This window comes from Salvia miltiorrhiza, chromosome 6 (assembly GCF_028751815.1).
Source record: "Salvia miltiorrhiza cultivar Shanhuang (shh) chromosome 6, IMPLAD_Smil_shh, whole genome shotgun sequence".
Taxonomy (NCBI): domain Eukaryota; kingdom Viridiplantae; phylum Streptophyta; class Magnoliopsida; order Lamiales; family Lamiaceae; genus Salvia; species Salvia miltiorrhiza.
The window spans coordinates 28,683,016-28,701,690 of record NC_080392.1 but is presented as its reverse complement, the minus strand read 5'-3'; the positions used below and the strand labels follow the sequence as shown (position 1 = coordinate 28,701,690).

General features: G+C 40.5%; 2 protein-coding genes across 3 annotated transcripts; one reads left to right on the top strand and one right to left on the bottom strand.

Annotated features, from left to right (window-relative positions):
* The first annotated feature begins 3,477 nt into the window (after window positions 1–3,477).
* Window positions 3,478–6,659, top strand: LOC130989013 (pentatricopeptide repeat-containing protein At5g27110-like). The gene has a single exon (XM_057913010.1). The coding sequence runs from the start codon at window positions 3,554–3,556 to the stop codon at window positions 6,422–6,424; it is 2,871 nt and encodes a 956-aa protein (XP_057768993.1). The 5' UTR covers window positions 3,478–3,553; the 3' UTR covers window positions 6,425–6,659.
* Window positions 6,660–8,288: 1,629 nt separating this feature from the next.
* LOC130989012 (uncharacterized) lies at window positions 8,289–18,090 on the bottom strand. Of its 2 annotated transcripts, XM_057913009.1 has the most exons (9): window positions 17,898–18,090; window positions 12,368–17,659; window positions 12,017–12,240; window positions 11,847–11,928; window positions 10,846–11,044; window positions 10,433–10,756; window positions 9,881–10,344; window positions 9,647–9,748; window positions 8,289–9,404 (listed from the first exon to the last, which is right to left on the bottom strand). In XM_057913009.1, the coding sequence occupies exons 2-9, from the start codon at window positions 17,492–17,494 to the stop codon at window positions 8,784–8,786; spliced, it is 7,143 nt and encodes a 2,380-aa protein (XP_057768992.1). In that variant the 5' UTR covers window positions 17,495–17,659; window positions 17,898–18,090; the 3' UTR covers window positions 8,289–8,783. The 2 variants fall into 2 exon arrangements, with proteins under 2 accessions (XP_057768992.1, XP_057768991.1); XM_057913008.1 differs by having other exon boundaries at window positions 9,647–10,344.
* Window positions 18,091–18,675: the final 585 nt, after the last annotated feature.

Here is an 18,675-nt window from a genome sequence, read left to right as displayed (position 1 = left end):
CCTTGGTGATGTTTTAAATTTCAGATTTGAAATAAAGCATTGTTATATTGGGATTGATCTCATATTTGTTGGATTATTGTTAAGTAGAATGTCGTGGATATTAGGAAATAATAGTTAATTTAATTATAACATTATTTTAATACTATAATTGTATTTTAAAAGCCTCCTAGGATTCTAAAATAAGATACTTCAATCATCCCAGAATAGGACGGCAAAAAATGTCCTATTATGCATTTTTGGTAAACTTTTAATAGGACACTCCTGAGCATCCTAAAATGAAACGTCCCAGAATATGACATTTGCATGCGTCCTATTATACGTATTGTGACTAGCGCAAATAGGACTCATTTTGGAAAAGTCCCATACAAGGGAAAGTCCTATTATATTGCATAATAGGACACTTATGATAGTCCTATTAAAGGATTTTTGTTGTAGTCTCTCTCTCTCTCTCTCCCTCTTCCTCTCCTTCTCGTCCTTGTCGCCGCTCCACAGTTGCCGCGCACCACCACCGCTACACTGCTGTTCTGAGACGGAGGGAGCCGCGCACGCGGCAGTGTTGCTCCGCCACTGCTGACTCGCCGGGGAAGAAGACGCTCTTCTGGCTCGGCACCTTTGACTCCGCCGCGCCGCCTCCCCCGGTCCGATGCTCCGCCTTCCCCGGTCCGACGCGCCGCCTCCCTGGTTCGACGCTCCCTCGGAAGCCTCCCCCTCCGTTCGCCTACATCAGCGCCTCCTCTGTACACCTGAATTCAAGTCCGCCCCACCCCTGAATTCCAATTCGCCTCGTCGGAGTCGTTGCAGCGGCTGGGCAGATCTGGCGCGGCCGTGAGCTGCCCACTGAACGGCAGATCTGGCGCGAGCAATAGAGGATGGGGTCGCACGGCGGTGGGTGGCGTGGGGTCGCACGGCGGTGGGTGGCTGCAGCAGCTGGGAAGATCCGGTGTAGATCCGGTTGGGAAAATCCGGTCGAATTCTATATCAATCTTTGTCTCTCTCACTTCTCTCCCTCTCCCTCTCCCTCTCTCTCTCCCTCCCTCTCCGGCTCTCCCTCTCTTCTCTGTGCTGCGGTTTCGATCTCTCTCTCTAGGGTTTCGTTTGGTCCTCTTCCTTTATAAGAGATCGTTTCTTCTTCACCGAAGAATTTTCCAGCGTCCGAGGAGGATTGAAGAATTTCGATCTAATGTGATCAAAGCTGTTGTGATATTGTCGAGATTGAAGAATTTCGATCTAATTTTCCTTCACAATTTCTGTTGAGATTTTTGTTTTAGCTTTGATGAATGAGAAATAGATGTGAAAAAACCGAGGAAATTTTTTTCACTGATGTATAGTTGATTTAGATACAATTAATTTTCTGTTGAGCTATATTTTTTAGGAATTTGCAAACCGATAATATGATAGTGATTTTGTATATTTATTTTTAATGTTCTTAAATTCACAATTAGATTTATAAATTCACAATTAGATCTATGAATTCACGACCACATTTATGAATTCACAATTGAATATTCTCAAATTCACAACCAGATCTATGAATTCACAATTTAATATTCTAGAATTCACAACCAGCTCGATAAATTCACAACTTAATATTGTTGAATTCATAACCAAATTTATAAATTCACAACTAAAATTCGAATTCACAACGAAAATAAATTCTAGTTTTAGTTGTGAATTCAAACTTTAAAAACTCAAATTCACAACTACTTGAATTCACAACCAAAATAAATTCTAGTTGTGAATTGAATTCTGGTTGTGAATTCACTAAAACTCGAATTCACAATCAAAATAAATTCTAGTTTTAGTTGTAAATTCAAACTTTAAAAACTCAAATTCACAACTACTTGAATTCACAACCAAAATAAATTCTGGTTGTAATTAATTCACTAAAACTCGAATTCACAATCAAAATAAATTCTAATTTTAGTTGTGAATTCAAACTTTAAAAACTCAAATTCGAAACTACTTGAATTCACAACCAAAATAAATTGTGGTTGTGAATTCACAACCAAAAAATTCTGGCTATGAATTAAATTTTGGTTGTAAATTCACAACAAAAAAATTCTTGTTGTGAATTCGACTGTGTAGGGTTTAGGGTTTAGGTTAGGTTTTAGGGTTTAGGGTTTAGGGTTTAATGTGGGTTTAGGGTTTAGAGTGGATTTAGGATTTATGGTTTAGGTTTTAGGGTTTAGGGTTTAGAGTGGATTTAGGGTTTAGAATTTAGAGTGGGCTTAGGCTTGTGAATTCACGATCAAAAAATTCTTGTTGTGAATTCGACTGGTTAAGGTTCATGGTTTAGGGTTTATGGTTTAGAGTGAGTTTAGGGTTTAGGGTTTAGAGTGGATTTAGGATTTAGGGTTTAGAGTGGGTTTGCGGTTTAGGGTTTAGGTTTTAAGGTTTAGGGTTTAGAGTGGATTTAGGGTTTAGGATTTAGAGTGGGCTTAGGCTTGTGAATTTACAATCAAAAAATTCTTGTTGTGAGTTTGACTGTTTAAGGTTCAGGGTTTATGGTTTAGAGTGAGTTTAGGGTTTAGGGTTTAGGGTTTACAGTTGTGAATTGTGAATTCGACTAGTTTTGAATTCACAACCAAAAAATTCTTATTGTGAATTAAATTTAGGTTGTGAATTCACAACCAAAAAAATCTGGTTGCGAATTAAATTTTGATTGTGAATTCACAAACAAAAAATTCTGGTTGTGAATTCGATTGGTTGTGAATTCACAATTCACAACCACTGTGAATTCACAACCAAAAACTTTTGGTTGTGAATTGCGGGATTTTTTAAAGGGGTGATGTAAAGTGTACATTTTTTTAATTTTTAATGTGAAGGGTATTTTGGTAACAGTGGACATTTTTTAAGTTTTTTATTTTAATGAACATTTTTTATCTTTACAATATGAAAGTGGCCATTTTAAAAATCCTCTCATATTGAAATGACAATAACACTACGTGTAAAATGACACTAATACAATATTGAAATGACACTAATATTACATGTAAATGACACTAACACTATATCGAAATAACACTAACACTTGACATTCGGCTAGAATAGTCCAGTTGGGTCAGATTCGAGTCGGATACGACTCAAGTGTACGCAAATTTTTGTGTTTAAACAAAATGATCAATATGATTTGGATATGCATATAATAAAATAAACAATATGCAAATAAATAATTTTGTACAACTTAGAAGTTAGAATATTTACATGATACATAATTAATAATTATTATCAATTAAAAATAATTAATTGATATTTCAACTATTTGAAATATAAAAACAATTTATTATATATTTCAACTATTTGAAATATAAAAACAAAAAATTATATATTTTTGAATTCGGGTTCTTTATTGAGAAAATTTGTGTAGATTATATTATTTGAGAAAATATAGTTCACATTTAATTATAATTAATACTTATATTTATTTATTTAAAATTTCATTTAATTTCAATATTTGTCGTAATAATCTTTAACGTTAAAGCGGCAAAGAGAGAAACCGTTGAATGTAGCATGGCGAAATCCATTCCTTCCGAATTCTTGCTCTCTCATCTCAATGTTCAACCTCTCACTTCACCAAAATTCACCTTTCGCAGTTCGGTTTCTTTCTCTATTACCATTCTGCCGGAAAAGCCAAGAGTTAAAGGCCTTGAATTCGATACTAATATCACGTGGATTAATCGGGAACGAGTCCTTAGTCGATCACTTCATCAACCACTGCTGCCGTCTGGGTTCTCCAGATTTAGCTCTCCCCGCATTTAGAATCGTCCAGAAACCGAGTCTTTACTCGCAGAATTTACTTCTCAGGAGTCTGTGTGATAATGGGCTGTTCGAAGATGTGGTGTCTGTGTACAAGAAATCTCGAAATTCCGGATCTCCCTCGAATAATTACAGTTTCCCTTTTGTGATCAAAGCGTGTGCTGCACTGCGCGATGTTTGGTTCGGTAGTATGATGTATTGCGTTGCTTTGAAAGATGGGTTTGGAGGGAATCTGGTTGTTCAAACTGCACTTCTTGATTTCTACTTCAAAATTGGTGAAATTGGGAATGCACGCAAGGTGCTTGATGAAATTCCGCAACCGGATTTGGTCGTTTGGAATGCGATGATTTCTGGGTATTCCGTTAATGGCTTTGATTGTGAGGCTCTTCGGGTTTTCCGGGACATGTTTGTCGCCGGTATGAAGCCCAATTCTAGCACATTAGCGACTGTACTTCCCGTCTGCTCTCGTGTTGAAGAAGTTGATCGTCGTTTTGGTGTCTGTCTTCATGGATTGGTTTATAAACTTGGATGCATTGAGGAGGAATCTCTAGCACCTGCCTTGATCTCGATGTATTCTAACTGTGGGGATCTGTCGGCAGCTGAAGAGATTTTTGATGCTTCAACAAGAAGAGATGTCGTTGTTTGGAATGCCATGATATCTGCTTACACGCGGAGTCATGCTCCAAGAAAGGCTGCTGCATTGTTTCGGAGAATACTAGTTGATGAGATAAAGCCGAACATGGTGACTTTTGTGTCTCTGCTTCCCTCTTGTGAGAATATTGGGAGTGTGGAGTCTTTCCATGCTCATGTGTTTAGATTTGGATACGACAGAGAGGCCTCTGTCGTCACAGCTCTGGTGTCTGTATATGCCAAGCTAGGGGAGATGGATTCAGCTGAGTTCCTCTTTCGTGACACGAAAGTGAGGAGCCTCCTGTTGTGGAATTCAATGGTTTCAGCACATGCTGGTCACGGCTTTTGTGAGCAGAGTTTGGAATTGTTCCGTCTCATGCAGGCGGATGGTTTTGATCCGGATGCAATCTCGATTGTTAGCCTCCTTAAGTCGTGCTCTCAGCTCGAGGCAGCCATGCTGGGCAAGTCTGCACATGCTTTTGTTATTAGAAGGGGTATTGATTCGAACCTCAGTTTGCTCAATGCGTTTTTGGCGTTTTACTTTGATAGCTCTGAGATGGTCTGCTGTTTCAGGATATTCGACAGAATGGCTCTCAAAAGTGTTGTCACGTGGAACACAATGATCTCTGGATGCATAGACGAAGGCGAATTAGAGAGAGCAATGCTCTTATTCCATCACATGAGGCAAGAAGGGTGCAAATTTGACATGGTTACCTTGATAAGCATCCTTCCCTCTTGCCATGTGTATTCTCGAGGTTCACTACTCGGTTCAACTATCCATGGCTATGCTATCCGAACTGCTCTGGCAAGCGATGTTTCCTTAGGTAATGCTCTTGTCAGCATGTATATCAACTGTGGAGAGCTTGATGCAGCACGGTTGTTCTTCGATGATATGCCACAGAAGAGTGTGGTGTCTTGGAATGCTATTTTGACCGGCTATCGTCTCTACAACTTGCAAAAGGATGCCATTGAATTGTTTCATGATATGATAGAGGAGGATGATCAAATGCCAAGCTGTGTGACTTTGTTGAATGTGTTGCCTGCATGCGAGGCCCTTCATCAAGGCAAATCGGTCCATGGTTACATCATTAGGAGAGTGATGATTCCACTTGAAACTCCTCTTCTTACATCTCTTATGATCATGTATGCTAGATTCAAGAACTTGAAGTCCTGCTTGGTTATGTTCCATTTTGGGGATAAAACGAGTATCTCCGTGTGGAATGCTGTTATATCTGCAAATCTACTTATGGAGGATGGAAACACCGCACTTTCCTTCTTCTGTGAGCTTCTACATAGCAGAGTAGAGCCGGATGAGATCACAATTCATAACCTCATCTCAGCTTGTCTCCACCTCAAGAACTTGAACATCTCGAATTCCATCATGGCTTATCTGGTAAAAGAAGGTTTTGACAGAGATGTGGCGCTTGGAAACTCCTTGATTGATATGTATGCGAAAACCGGGAGCATCTCCTCAGCTGGGGTGCTCTTTGACTCGTTGCCACACAAGGACAATGTATCATGGAGCGTGATGATAAATGGGTGCGGACTGCACGGCCATGGTGAAGAGGCTCTGAGCCTTTACACGCAGATGAGGCTTTTAGGTTTGAAGCCCGATAGGATCATGTATATGAGCGTTTTATCAGCTTGCAGCCATGCCGGTAGTGTTGAGCAAGGCAGGATGGTCTTCAACACTATGATACACGAAGGGATGTTGCCGGGGAGGGAGCATTACGCCTGCATGGTGGATCTTCTAGGCAGAGCCGGGCGGTTGGATGAGGCGTATGAGATAGTGAAGAATCAGCCTTGTGGGAGTCTCGTTGCATCTCTACTAGGTGCTTGTCTAAGTCATGGGAATTATGAGCTTGGAGAGGAAGTAGGGAGGTTTCTTCTTGATTTGAAGCCTAAAGATTCTGCACCCTATGTGATCCTCTACAATATCTATGCAGCTGCCGGAAAGTGGGCAGACGCCAACGACGTGAGGCTGCTGCTGGGGCGGAACCAGCTCGCTAAAGCTCCTGGCATCAGCCTTGTTTGTTGATGTAATGGAATGGTGCGGAGGGGCCAGACTCAAGTCAGCTCGGGTCTGTTAGGTTTTAAAGATTTCGATTTTCTGTTCGATTCAAATATTTAAGAATCGATAGGTTTAGGGGTAACCGATGCATTAATATATACTATGTTCTTTATTTAGCAATTAGTATTATTAAAACACAATAACACGTTATTCGGGTGTTAGCACTATTCGAACTATAATTTTATCGGATTGAAAATTTTCAGCCTTAGACTCTTTCGGATTAACGGGCTAATCGAGTTAGTCCGCGAATTTCAGGCTTAATTGACATCCATAATTAAAAGTGATATGTATTTTATTTTAAGACTGTTCAACTATAAATTGTCTGTTTCCACAAATAACAAAATTTAACTCTTAAAAAAATATAGACATTATCTCTTTTAATTAATTTACACATTTTACTTACCTTACGTGTCCAAAAATTTCATGTCACTTACAGAGGGACGGGAAAGTAGTTGTTAATAGGTCAGGACAGGAAAGTACCGTACCTCTCGTGAAACTATTGGTCTCTTAAAATTATTATAGAATAAATGGATTTATATAAAAAGGATGTGATAAATATTAATATTTTATTTTATACTCGTGATGTTTTAAAAAAATGATCTTTATACTTTGAAATTAGGATAAAAATATATATATAAAAAAAAAGTTCAAATATATATATATATATATATATAGGGGCGCGCTCCAGTGAGACCCCCTATTTTTCGTAAGACACTGAGTATAATAAATAAGACGTATATACTGATGAACAAGGGCCACAAGGTAGTATATACTGATGAATAACAAAATTTTAAAAATTGATAATGAATAAGACATATAAACTGATGAATAAGGCAGTATATACCGATGAATAATGCAGTATATACTGATGAATATCGAAATTTAAAATATTTCGCTCCCTTCAGGATTCGAACCCTGAGAAAAAAAAATCCCTCTAGATACAATATCAGTCATAAGATTGATGAAATAAACGCACGAGATCGTGTCTCAGGTCTCACTAAAAATAAGGGGTCTCATTGGAGCGCTCCCCTATATATATATATATATATATATATATATATATATATGGTTAGGTTCAATGAAAAAGGCCTAAATGTAAGAAAGAAGAGACAAGTAATCTCATTCGTTGATCTTATCTAATCTAACGGACATGATTTATTCACGCCATGTTCAACGGATTTTTTCGTTGAACATTCGTGAATATATACAATATTTTTGGGGGTTCTGGGTTTCGACCCCCCATATGTTCAACGAAAAAATCCGTTGAACATGGCGTGAATAAATCATGTCCGTTAGATTAGATAAGATCAACGGATTAGATTACTTCTCTCTTCTTTCTTACATTTACGCCTTCTTCATTGAACTTTAGCCTATATATATATATATATGTGTGTGTGTGTGTGTGTGGGCCTAGCTCGGTTTTTACCATTCGATTTCTAGTTGATGTTGAATCATGCTTTAAAGTCTTTTCTCTAGTATTGTCATTTTCAAGAAATGCTATCCACATAATATAATATATCCCTTTGTTATATTAATAACGTTTTTTGTTTATCCCATTAATAATGTCTCAATCCAAAAAAGAAATCATTCTCTTATAAAAAAATAATGTCACAGTCCAAAAAAGAAATCATTCTTTTATAAAAAATTGTGGTAACTATCATTTTCTATCACTATTATATATCATAATCGTGCCGAACAATAATGAATCATTATTAGTGGAACAGAGGAAGTACTACACATTTTAAAGTGATTCTTTAAATTAAATTATCATTATTAATAGGAGTATAATTTTCAAGTAAACTTACCTAAAATACAGCGACATAGTTAACAATTGTATCTCCAAAGCCACTACATGATATTATTACAATAATTTAACAGAGAATTGGAACTCTCTGATGCAATCAGCAAAATCCCAAAGGGCAAAAATGTAACATGATAATGTAGTAATTGAATATGATATTTCCCCTACTAAAACCACAGCATCATGCTTGACAAAAATCATACTACTTTAATCATATACTAACTAAATAGAATACGCCAGTACATCAATCAACAAATTAAAACGAGACATAAAAATGTCGCCTGGCAGTCAAAACAAACACGATTTCAGATCGCCACACATTCATCGTGATCAATTTCTTTTCTAGCAGCTTCAGTGCTTAAATTAGGATGGAGCACTCACCACTCACCAGCCAGACCACGACACGACAGATCAAAAATATGTTCTTCTATATAGCTCCAAAACTGCAGGGGTTTGTACCCCAAAATCGGGTGTTAGTCATGGAAAATGCACCTTCTAACATCCATAATTCCCAATCTTCTTGACTCATGTGGAGGGACTCCCAGTAGTGGTCTGTTTAGCCACGTAGATCTGTTTCATCTTTGCAGCAGGGAAATTTCTATCTACACCGCCCCTTCCATGGAAACCCATCCTACGATGAGGCAATTCATTTCCTGTGTTGTTCCTTTGAGACGCATGGCCTCTTTGATAATAAAGGCCGGTAGTATTACCTTGTTGGGCAGACAAATTCTTCTTAGGGAATTGATTCTTGACAGAACTCGCACTCTGGTATCGTTTCACACTGTCAATTGTATCGGTCTTGCCAGATTCAGCATTTGCACTTGCAGACATGCTCTGTACTGCAGTCTGCCCTGATGAGGCCGTGTTGGATCTCATTGAATCCACCAACCCTAATTCAGCACGAAATGGGGAAGCATTTGTATCTGCAGCAGGAGTGAAAACTGGGCCACTATCTGATGATGTAGGAGTACGAGACTCTGTGAACCTGTCAGCAGTTAATGATTGGTCGATTGAGTGTCCGTGATTGGCTTGAGAAGGCAATGCACCTTCCATTTGTGGCGGCAATGGTCGAGACACAGAGACCGAATGAAGTGGTGAAGCAGGAATGTGCCCCCATCGAGCTTGGACAGGCAAATCAGGGGCAGTCTGAAAAAGAAAAATACCACATTTTTCAAGATACAATGAAAGAAACCAACCACGACAAAAATACAAAGCAACTTTGAAGCAACTCCAATTATTCGCTGATTAACAAAGTAACCACGACAAAAATACGAAGCAACTTTCAAAAGAATCAACTGTCCACGCATATTATGCACACTTTATCAAGCAAATAAATGTTAGCAGAGGAAGAATGGGGGTAAGGATATAATTAATCATGATGCTCTTACCGGGAATGGTGATACATCAAACAAGGGCAATGGTGGGGGCATAGGCAAGAGCGGAGATCCTGGGGCAAGATGCTGAATGGGAGCCGTAATGGGAGCACTTCGCTGCACAGTAGTCATATTCACATTATTAATGTCTCCCTCACCAATATGCATGGCAGTGGACGAAGCAGGATTTTTCCAATCAGCTTGCTTCCCAGAGGGGATATAGGTGGTACCCATAAAACTCAAACCTACCTGCCCATATTGTCCAACTGGAGCAAAATGATTATAGACAACCATATGCGGAGGCCCCTGTACCCCAGGAATGCCTCCAGGAGGACCAATGAACGGACCAGAGTATCCAGCTGGAGGACCGTAGAATGAGTCCACACCAGAATGGCATTGCTGCCAGTTACCAAGAGGAGCAGAACTGGATGATGTAGTCTTTGGAGGTTGTGATTGTGTACCAGATGATTCTTCATGTGGACTGAATGCAAAAATTGGACCCCCTAACAACGGGTTCATCTCATAAAAGGGGAAGTGGGAAGGTGGACCTGCAGGGAAATGGGAAAGCATCTGGCTTGTAGAACTTTGAGGACTTGGCAATGGTGGCCATAAGGAGATTGGTGTTGTCTCAATGGATAGATCTGCTGGAAGAGAAACACTTAACAACTCCTCACCCTGTGATTGACTTGTCATGTGCTGATCTCCAACCACACCTACAAAAAGAAGTAGAGCAATTAAACTAAGACGCAAAGCACTATATTATTCTCCACCCCTCTAGAATACTGTAAACATCAGAGCTACCTGTTGTAATGCCATCAATAGCAGCACCACCAAAAGTTTTTTTGTCGTTGACTGAGCTTAAGCCATTCCCAACTATCTCATCGCTGCTGATAGCAGCAACAGCAACAGCAGAAGCAGCTGCTTCAGCTTCAGCCTCACAATCTTGTAGTGGAATGCAAGAGTCACTCGGGTGCTTCTCTTTTTCAAAGAAAAGTGAATTGTCTTTCTCTGTTACAGGAAAATTGCGGGATACTTGCACATCAGGTCGATTGGAACCTGGAGCACCAATCCCATGTGATACAACACGGGTACTAGGAGGAAGGATTGTTGGAGATGTAACGGCACCTGACAACAGGAAAAAGTGGGAAAAGAAAATCGTAACTTTTTCAAGAGGATCTCAGCAAATGTCAAGTTCATTGCAACAAAAAATTTACCAAATTGAATTTTCTCTCCAGCAAGCAGTGAATTGATTGGGCTTGCACCAGAAGAAAATGCTTTGTCTTTCGTCAAAATAGATGATGGCAAGACTGAGCCACTAACTGGGCTGGGATGACCTCCAACAGCAGAAATGTGTGAATCATACCGAGCAGGTTTCATAGCCTCATCAATTTGTGTCTGGCTTAAAGACATGACCTATCAGAAAATGAAATGTATTTACACAATTTTTCGAAGAAAAGATACAATCAAAACAAGATATAGCTGAACAACTTAAAAGTTCCAAGCATTTGTTGAACAATAGAAAGGTCCATTCAAATCAAATTGTTTAAAGTAATTTTCATTTTGATTTTCAACTAAGAGCGTGTTCTCTTTGGTTGATAAATTTATCATGAGAAAATGAGGGATAACAAAACATTCTCCCTTTAAATTCCTACTTTCTTTTCCCTCATTTTCTATAAAAGAGAATTCTACCCTTTCTCATTCCTTCTTTTCACTCCAATGAGGGATAATATTATCCCTCCATTTTTGGTATGATAATATTATCCCTCTTTGAAGTGAAAAGGAGAAATGAGAAAGGGTGAAATTCTCTTTTGTATAAATGAGGGAAAAGAAAGAAGGGATCTAAAGGGATAAATTTTTGTTATCCCTCTTTTTCTCATGATAAATTTATCAACCAAAGAGAACACACCTTAACAGGAAGGAAGCAACCACTAAAACTTAAGGTGTTTCTGGGACAGGAAAGATATGAACCACTTAATGTTAACATATACCATTGTCAACACAATCTCAAAATGCATATAGCTACGGATGAAGACCAGGTCCATCTGAATTAAAATTCTAAACTAGTTCTCATTTTGCTTTTGGACTATCAGAAAGGATGCAGTCTGCCAGTCACAGAAACTAAGGGTACCAGATGGACAGGAAATACAACTGCCTTGAGTATAAGAGCAATTGTAATAAACACCAATACCTAGGGTGATTCAACACAATCTGTTACCTGATTTTTGCTGTCAAAGACGCCAGGTTCACATTTTGTTCCACTGTTAGAAACGGCAGATACAGAGCTTGATTGTGAAGGCCTGCAAATACAAGCACAGGTAGAAGAATATATAAGTTATTTTCCTATACAAAATACCAGAACTGATGTTTCTGCTTAGGAACATGTACTTGATAGTCTGTGCTTCAGAATTAACAGGAGGAGTGCCAATTGGAGGCTGTGAAGCTGAAGCAGCAAATTCGGTTGATCCTCCACTTCCAAAGTGAGAGCTCTCAGATACAGAAAAATCCAATTGAGGATCAACACTTCCTTCACTGCCCAATGCTACTGGGTGTTTATTATTGCTCCTAGAGACTACATCCTTTTGTCTGGAAAGACGTGGTTTACGTGGTGGCTGATATATTACAAAAGAAGACGTAATTACAATTTAGAAGGGAGAAATGTAAATTCAAGAGAAGAAACAGATACCAACACAAAATTGCCAAACATGTACTAGGAATTTTTTCTGCAACAATTATTACCTTGGTCCGTGATTTTGCTTTAATTTCCTTTTCTCTTTGTTCACGCCGGTCATTTAGCATTTGCCTTTTGGATCTGACTTCAATGAAATCATCCTCATCGCTGGGGGCTTCAATACCAGGTTGTTTAAATACACGCACAACACCACTTTGTAAAGGAGCATCTACATCCTCCTCAGAAGCATTTCTCCTTAGATTTGCTTCACCAGGGTTTGAGACATTCTGACCCCTACTCGAAAAATCTTTTCCCACTTCTTTCCCTTCCCTATTTCCAGAATCAACCTGCAAGGACAACGGCCTACCAGATGCCAAGGGCTCAGTATGCTTCATAGTTCTATTAGACATGCTACCTCTCTTGGCCCCACTTCTAGTGAAAACTCCCACAGCTTTTCCAGTGTATGTAGACTTATCTAAGCCTGCAGCACTAGAAGAAGCTACTGCAGGTGCTGGTCTCCTGTCATTGTTTTCACGAACCCGGAATTCAGTTCGTTGGACAGTTCTTCGAGGTCTTCTGTGAAATCCATTTGAATCTGCCAGCATATCATGATCCTGGATCGATGATCTTGTGTTAGAATTTTTAACTGCATAAGCAAATCTTCTCCCCCTGCCACCAGATAATGCACCTAGACCTCTTACTCCATAATTTTTCTCAACAGCAACAGACTGCATCGTTGGATGTACATGATGTGACTGTCTGTCAGATCCCCTTGCCTTTGATGATGGTGGATAGTTCTTTGAAGCAGCATGATGCATCCCTTTCTCTTCAGCATGTGAGCCAGAGTTTGGCATCAATTTTTCATCACAAGGCCCAGAGGCCCCAGTAGTAGATGCATGGACAGCAGAATTCTCATCACGACTGTCTGCATTTGAAACTGTATCTATACCCAAAAGAAGGCCACCATTAGATTGCACAGATGATGCAGAAACAAAACTTGGCTGATTATTCATTGAAACAGATGGTGTCTCATCCTTGTTTGTGTTCTGTCTGGAAGCATCTTGAGCAGGCTTGTGAGTTCCAGAGCTTGAAACATCCTGATTTAGATTAAGATGGCCCAGCATGTTAGGCGGAACAAAAGACATTGATTGAGGGGCTATTGGCAAAATTCCCTGCGAGATAGGAGAAGTATATCGCAGCTGACCAAATTGGAACATGGGAGGCTGTGATGGATGCATATGAGTAATGGATGGACCAACAGGAGGATGGATGTGCAGAGGCATCTGTATGGAACCAATCTGTATAGCAGGCACTGGAGAAGGTATTAAAGAAGGACCAGAAAATAGCCCAAACTGAAGCTTGATTGGTAAATCACCCTGACTTCCAGCAGAAGATACAGATGGCGCAATAGGCTGACTTGTCGCAGTTCTAACATCAACTGATGAGGAAAATACAGTTGGCTGGGAAGCTAAACAAGTGCTAACAGAGGAATCAGCACCATCTAAGATATCTGCTGATGCTGCTGAACAGGGTGAACCAACATGTTGACCAATAGAACATGACAAAGCTGACGTATCCAGTACCTTCCGGGAGGAGCTATCAGCACTTGTCCCATGAGAATCATCTGTCGTCAGAAGATTTTGTTCATCAGAGGGAAACCCATCAACGATAACTCTTTCTTCAACCATGCTGATAGAACCATCATTCATCCCAAATGATCTTTCTTGCTGCCCTATACTTTTCTCAATATCATCACTCGGTATTTCAACTTCAACACCCTCATCGAAACCTAAGACGACATTGTCCATCACATGAGGCGAGCCTCTTTGCTCAAGTTCCAGTCCATCAAACTTCTGGTTCAGCTCAAGATTCTCAACATCCCTATCACGCACTTCCTCCTCTTCTCTAAAACCATCTTCATCCTCATCATATTCTTCTTGCTGCTGCATCACATCTTCATTTTCAAGAGTCCATTCTTCATCCTCAACAGTTGAAACAGAATCTGGCACAATCATCATTGCATTATGTCCAGAGTCACAATTGTGAGCAACAGATCCAGTCCCAGTAAGTAAATTGTTTTTCCCTTCTGCTAGAGCTGATGTTACAGGAGAATCTCCAGATGCATCCAGCTCGTCCTGGGATAGATGAGGTGGAGAAGTTGGGGGGCTGGAAACAGAGAGTGAAGATTGTGAGTCACACCTCGATCCACTGTTCAATTTCTGGCGTTCAGAAGTACTATTTTCTAGCGACATTCCCAAAAACTCAGATGGCTCAGGACCTCCATGATTAGTGCCATAATAATCTGTCTCCCTGGCAGAATCAGTTCGTGAAGCATGAGTATAATGAATGCTGTCATCTAGAAAAGCTGAAGGGTCAGTGTGTTCACTAACTCCTCTAAGGTTAGTCTTTTGAACTGAAGAAAGTGAAGGAGGGGGAGGGACGCGAGGCTGTCTGACAGAGTACCTAGACCTCCCATAAGAATTAAACTCAGTTGCATCAGAATGAGGATACAAACGCTCTGGGTAAGGAGAACGAGTACCACTTCTAGTGCGCCCCTGCCCCCATCCACTATCTCCATATCTATCTGTGACATCCTGAAAATCTAAATCCATCTCCTTGAGTTTTCCATAAGAGTCAGCATTGCCAGAAAGATTCCATCTTTGCTCTTTTTGATATCCAAACTCATCTGAGTAAGCGTCTTGCACTCCGGCCTTTAAGTAAGACCTAGACGGCATGAAACCAGGTCCACCATGGAACTCTCTTCGTGGACCTGTTCTGCCACCAGCTACTGCATCCTGCCGAGGACTGTAATGACCAGTCTCTTGATCTGATTGAGGTGAAGGGAAGCTACCACCATAATCCAGAAAATCCCTTTTCCAAGAATTAATAGGTTTTCCTCTGTCAATTAAGTTTGAAGAACTTTCTCTAGGAGGATAGCTCATCTCAGCAGGTCTGCCATGAGCAGATAAATCAAACGAACCTGAAGCCATAACATTTTCCACCATTCTCTCACCATCTTCCCAGGTTTCCAAATCTACATTCCTAGATACAGGATCTTCTTTTGCAGTTGCTTTTAGTTTCTCATCCACGATTGTTTTAGGTACAGAAGCATCAACCTTTGCAGTTTCAGCCTGCCTTTTGGCCATCTTAGCTTCCAATTCTTGAAGCATCTGTCTCGCGGCCTGTTTCCTCCTCTCTTCTTCTAACTGAATTCTTTTCTTCTCTTCTTCCCTGGCAATCCTCAGCTCTTCAGCTTTTCGAATAGCCTCAAGCTGCTCCTGTTCTGCCCTCCATGCAGCTTCACGGGATTCTTCATCCAGCCTTCTCAGCCTCTCCTCCTCTTCCCTAATTCTTCTCAGTCTCTCCTCCTCTTCCGTTCGAGCTTGCTCCAAAGCTCTTTCTTGCTCTTCAACGATCCTCTGTCTTTCAAGCTCTTGCATTTTCTGGACTCTTTCAAGTTCAGCCTCAAAAGATTCTCGAATAGGATCATGGAAATGAGTAGATTTGGCGGCATCCTTTTTCCTCTTAATTACACCAACAAGACCATCTGAGAAGAGATCCCTTTCGTCAAACCCTGCAGAACTGTAGTCTCTCGAGAAAGGATCATCTGAGAAGGGTCTATCACTATTTGAAAATCGTTTCTCCCGACCCATAGTGAGTATGGGGTCAGTTATAGGAGGCCTTCTCCCACTAGAAGCAATAAAGGGTCTGGATAATGCATTATTCTGAAAATTGTCACCCCTATACCTATTAGGTTGGTCAGAGACTTGGCGATCCCGAGAATTACGGTCAGCCCCTCTGTTATTAAATAAATCAATTGAACTATTTCGTTGCATCTGCTGTCCTACATGTCCCAAATCCCTCCTCCCAAATGCAGAATCCTTGTTAAGTGCGGCACTGCCATCTCGAACGGTGTCTCCATAATGAGGTGGGGTGTATTTATTCTCCTTTGCCATATTATTACCAGTCATTCTTGCACCAATATCAACTCTATGATTTCCAATTTCGCTAACTCCATCTTTAGAAATAGAAGTTCTCCACTTGCTGACTTCCTTACCTTCCCGACTAGGTGTCCTCACATCTTTGTTATACGGGTCCATTTTAATGACTTCACTGGAAATATTTTTCCCAGTTTCATTGTCTCGTTGGCCCCATCTATCATGCTGATTTGTAGCTGGCTTGTGAGGTAAAATGCTGGGCCTTGGCAAGTCAAAATCTCTATCCCAATAACTTCCGTTGTTTGAAAATCCAATATCTCGTCCCTGCTCCACAAATCCATGACCTGTGTCACGCTCATCATCGGCCCAATCAGACCTTGGATTCATGCGAACCAGTGGCAGTGGATCAGGGAAAAACTCTTCCTGTTTCCTAATTTGGTTGGACATCCGTCCACCAACAATTTTGTGGACTGCACCACCATTTTCCACCAACCGATTTCCACCAGTATTTCCCAAGGACTGTCCTGGTGGATGCATATCAGCCATTGGACCCAAATGATAGCTTTCCTCTTTATCCTGAGTTAAATCCTCATGTAAGACTTGCTTCTGCTTCTGATTTAACCCATCCTTCTGTTTCTGTGATGCCCCAGATGAGACAGGCCTTGCGGCCTGCAGAGATGGGAAATCCTCACCTTTCAAAAGCATAGCTTTCTCTGCAGATGGTACAAATTCTCGAGATGCAGATGCAGAACCCACAACCCCAACCCCTGCAGAACGAGCAGACGGTGGCATATAAGAACCAACTCTACTTGCCCCAGCTGCATCACTCATTCCATTAACCCCAGGAGTGTCCGCACCACTATCGATCTTCTCTGGCAATGCAGTGGCAGCTGCGATAGGTTTGCTCCAGCCTACCCCGGATGAAGAAGGTCTTGATCCACTCCCCGTACCAGCACTAGCACCTGGCCCACCCGGTCCGGTTGTATCAAATTTCTCATGTTCTTTCCTCAACGACGGCAAATTCAAAGGAGGCGGAACAGATAATTTTGGAGCAACCTTGGGGGCACCTCCTCGTCCCCTAGATAAAACCAACATCCCTCCACCACCTCCAACCCCGACCCGCCCCCGTCCAGCAGTTCCAGGCACCTGCCCATAGGAGCCGCTGCCTCCATTAAAATGTGTGTAATGGCTATGATGTTGCTGCCCATACGACTTGTTCAGATTCACGGATACAAACTTAGAGCCATGATTGGCCATGTCCGAACCGGAGCCAAAACCCAAACCCGAACACAGGATCTCCCAAACCACGCCAACGCATCAAAACCCTAACCCTGAGTAACTCTCTCTCTCACACACACTCTACGGCTCCCCTTCCACAACAATCAAAATAAATGAATCGACAGTTGCCCTGAACAGATCTCGCTGCAGCAACAAATAAATACGGAGATGAAATAAAAACCCTAGGTATTGAAAGCGGTAACAGTAATCAACAAAACGAATATTAATTTTACAGATTCTTAACATTTTCTTCAGAAGAAAAATGAAACAATAACATCATTTAAAATTGATTACGGAGTGTGGTCGAGAGATAAACGATAAATTGGTGGATCATGCACGAAATGGTGATGAGTTGTTGGGTGGGGTGCTTAGGGCAGGGTACCTCGAAATGGCGTACGATAAAAAGGCAGCAAGTTAATAACGTGCGCCTTGCTGAGAGGGGGAGAGAGAGAAGCCCTACTGCGTACTTTAGTCTGAGGGAGAGACAGATTACAGATTCATAGATTGCGAGAGCGAGAGTGTGCTTGATTTTGTTTTCATTTTCCTATTTCTTTTTTTTCCGTTTTCAACAAAAGACCTAAGCGGGGCCGGGGTAACACGTTTTATTAGGGGGTTTTTTATTTATTTATGTATTCGGGTTTTTTTTTTATTATTATTAGGGGTTTCTTAGTTCTTACATGTCTGCCTTGGGTTTTGCCGTTTTGGCAAATAGTGACTTAGTTCAAGTCTCAAATATTCCTTTTCTTTTTCAAATTAAAAAAAAAACTATTCCTTTTCTTTTTACTCTATCTTTAATTACAAAGTTATCATTAAAAATAAATAGTAATAAAAAAGTAAATAAATTATCATAATCCTCATTTTTTTATCTCATATTAGTTTACCATTCTCACGATGCACGGTAATTATTATTTTAGACTCACTTGAGCTATGCATACGCTTTATAATTATAAACTAACATGATCTTCAATCCAACGAACTCAAAAGATGTTTGATGATGTTTAAATGACTCAAAAACTAGGGGAAAAAGGGTAAAAATCGCCTAGGAGGCTGCTGGAGTCGAGAGTCCCCAAGAAAACCCTAAAAATGGGTTTTAAACCAAAATTCTGTAACTGCCGTTTTAACGCGGTCCACGGCGGCGGCCGCCTGCCCCATTCGCGGAT

Excerpts from the sequence above, each read along its gene's own strand:
- LOC130989012 (XM_057913008.1), bottom strand. The coding sequence starts at position 17,494 with ATGGCCAATCATGGCTCTAAGTTTGTATCCGTGAATCTGAACAAGTCG. Across the intron at positions 11,929-12,016 it reads TCTGAAGCACAGACTATCAA|GCCTTCACAATCAAGCTCTG; the intron begins GTACATGTTCCT and ends TTGTATTTGCAG. Across the intron at positions 9,405-9,646 it reads TTGATGTATCACCATTCCCG|ACTGCCCCTGATTTGCCTGT; the intron begins GTAAGAGCATCA and ends TTTCTTTTTCAG.
- LOC130989013 (XM_057913010.1), top strand. The coding sequence starts at position 3,554 with ATGTTCAACCTCTCACTTCACCAAAATTCACCTTTCGCAGTTCGGTTT.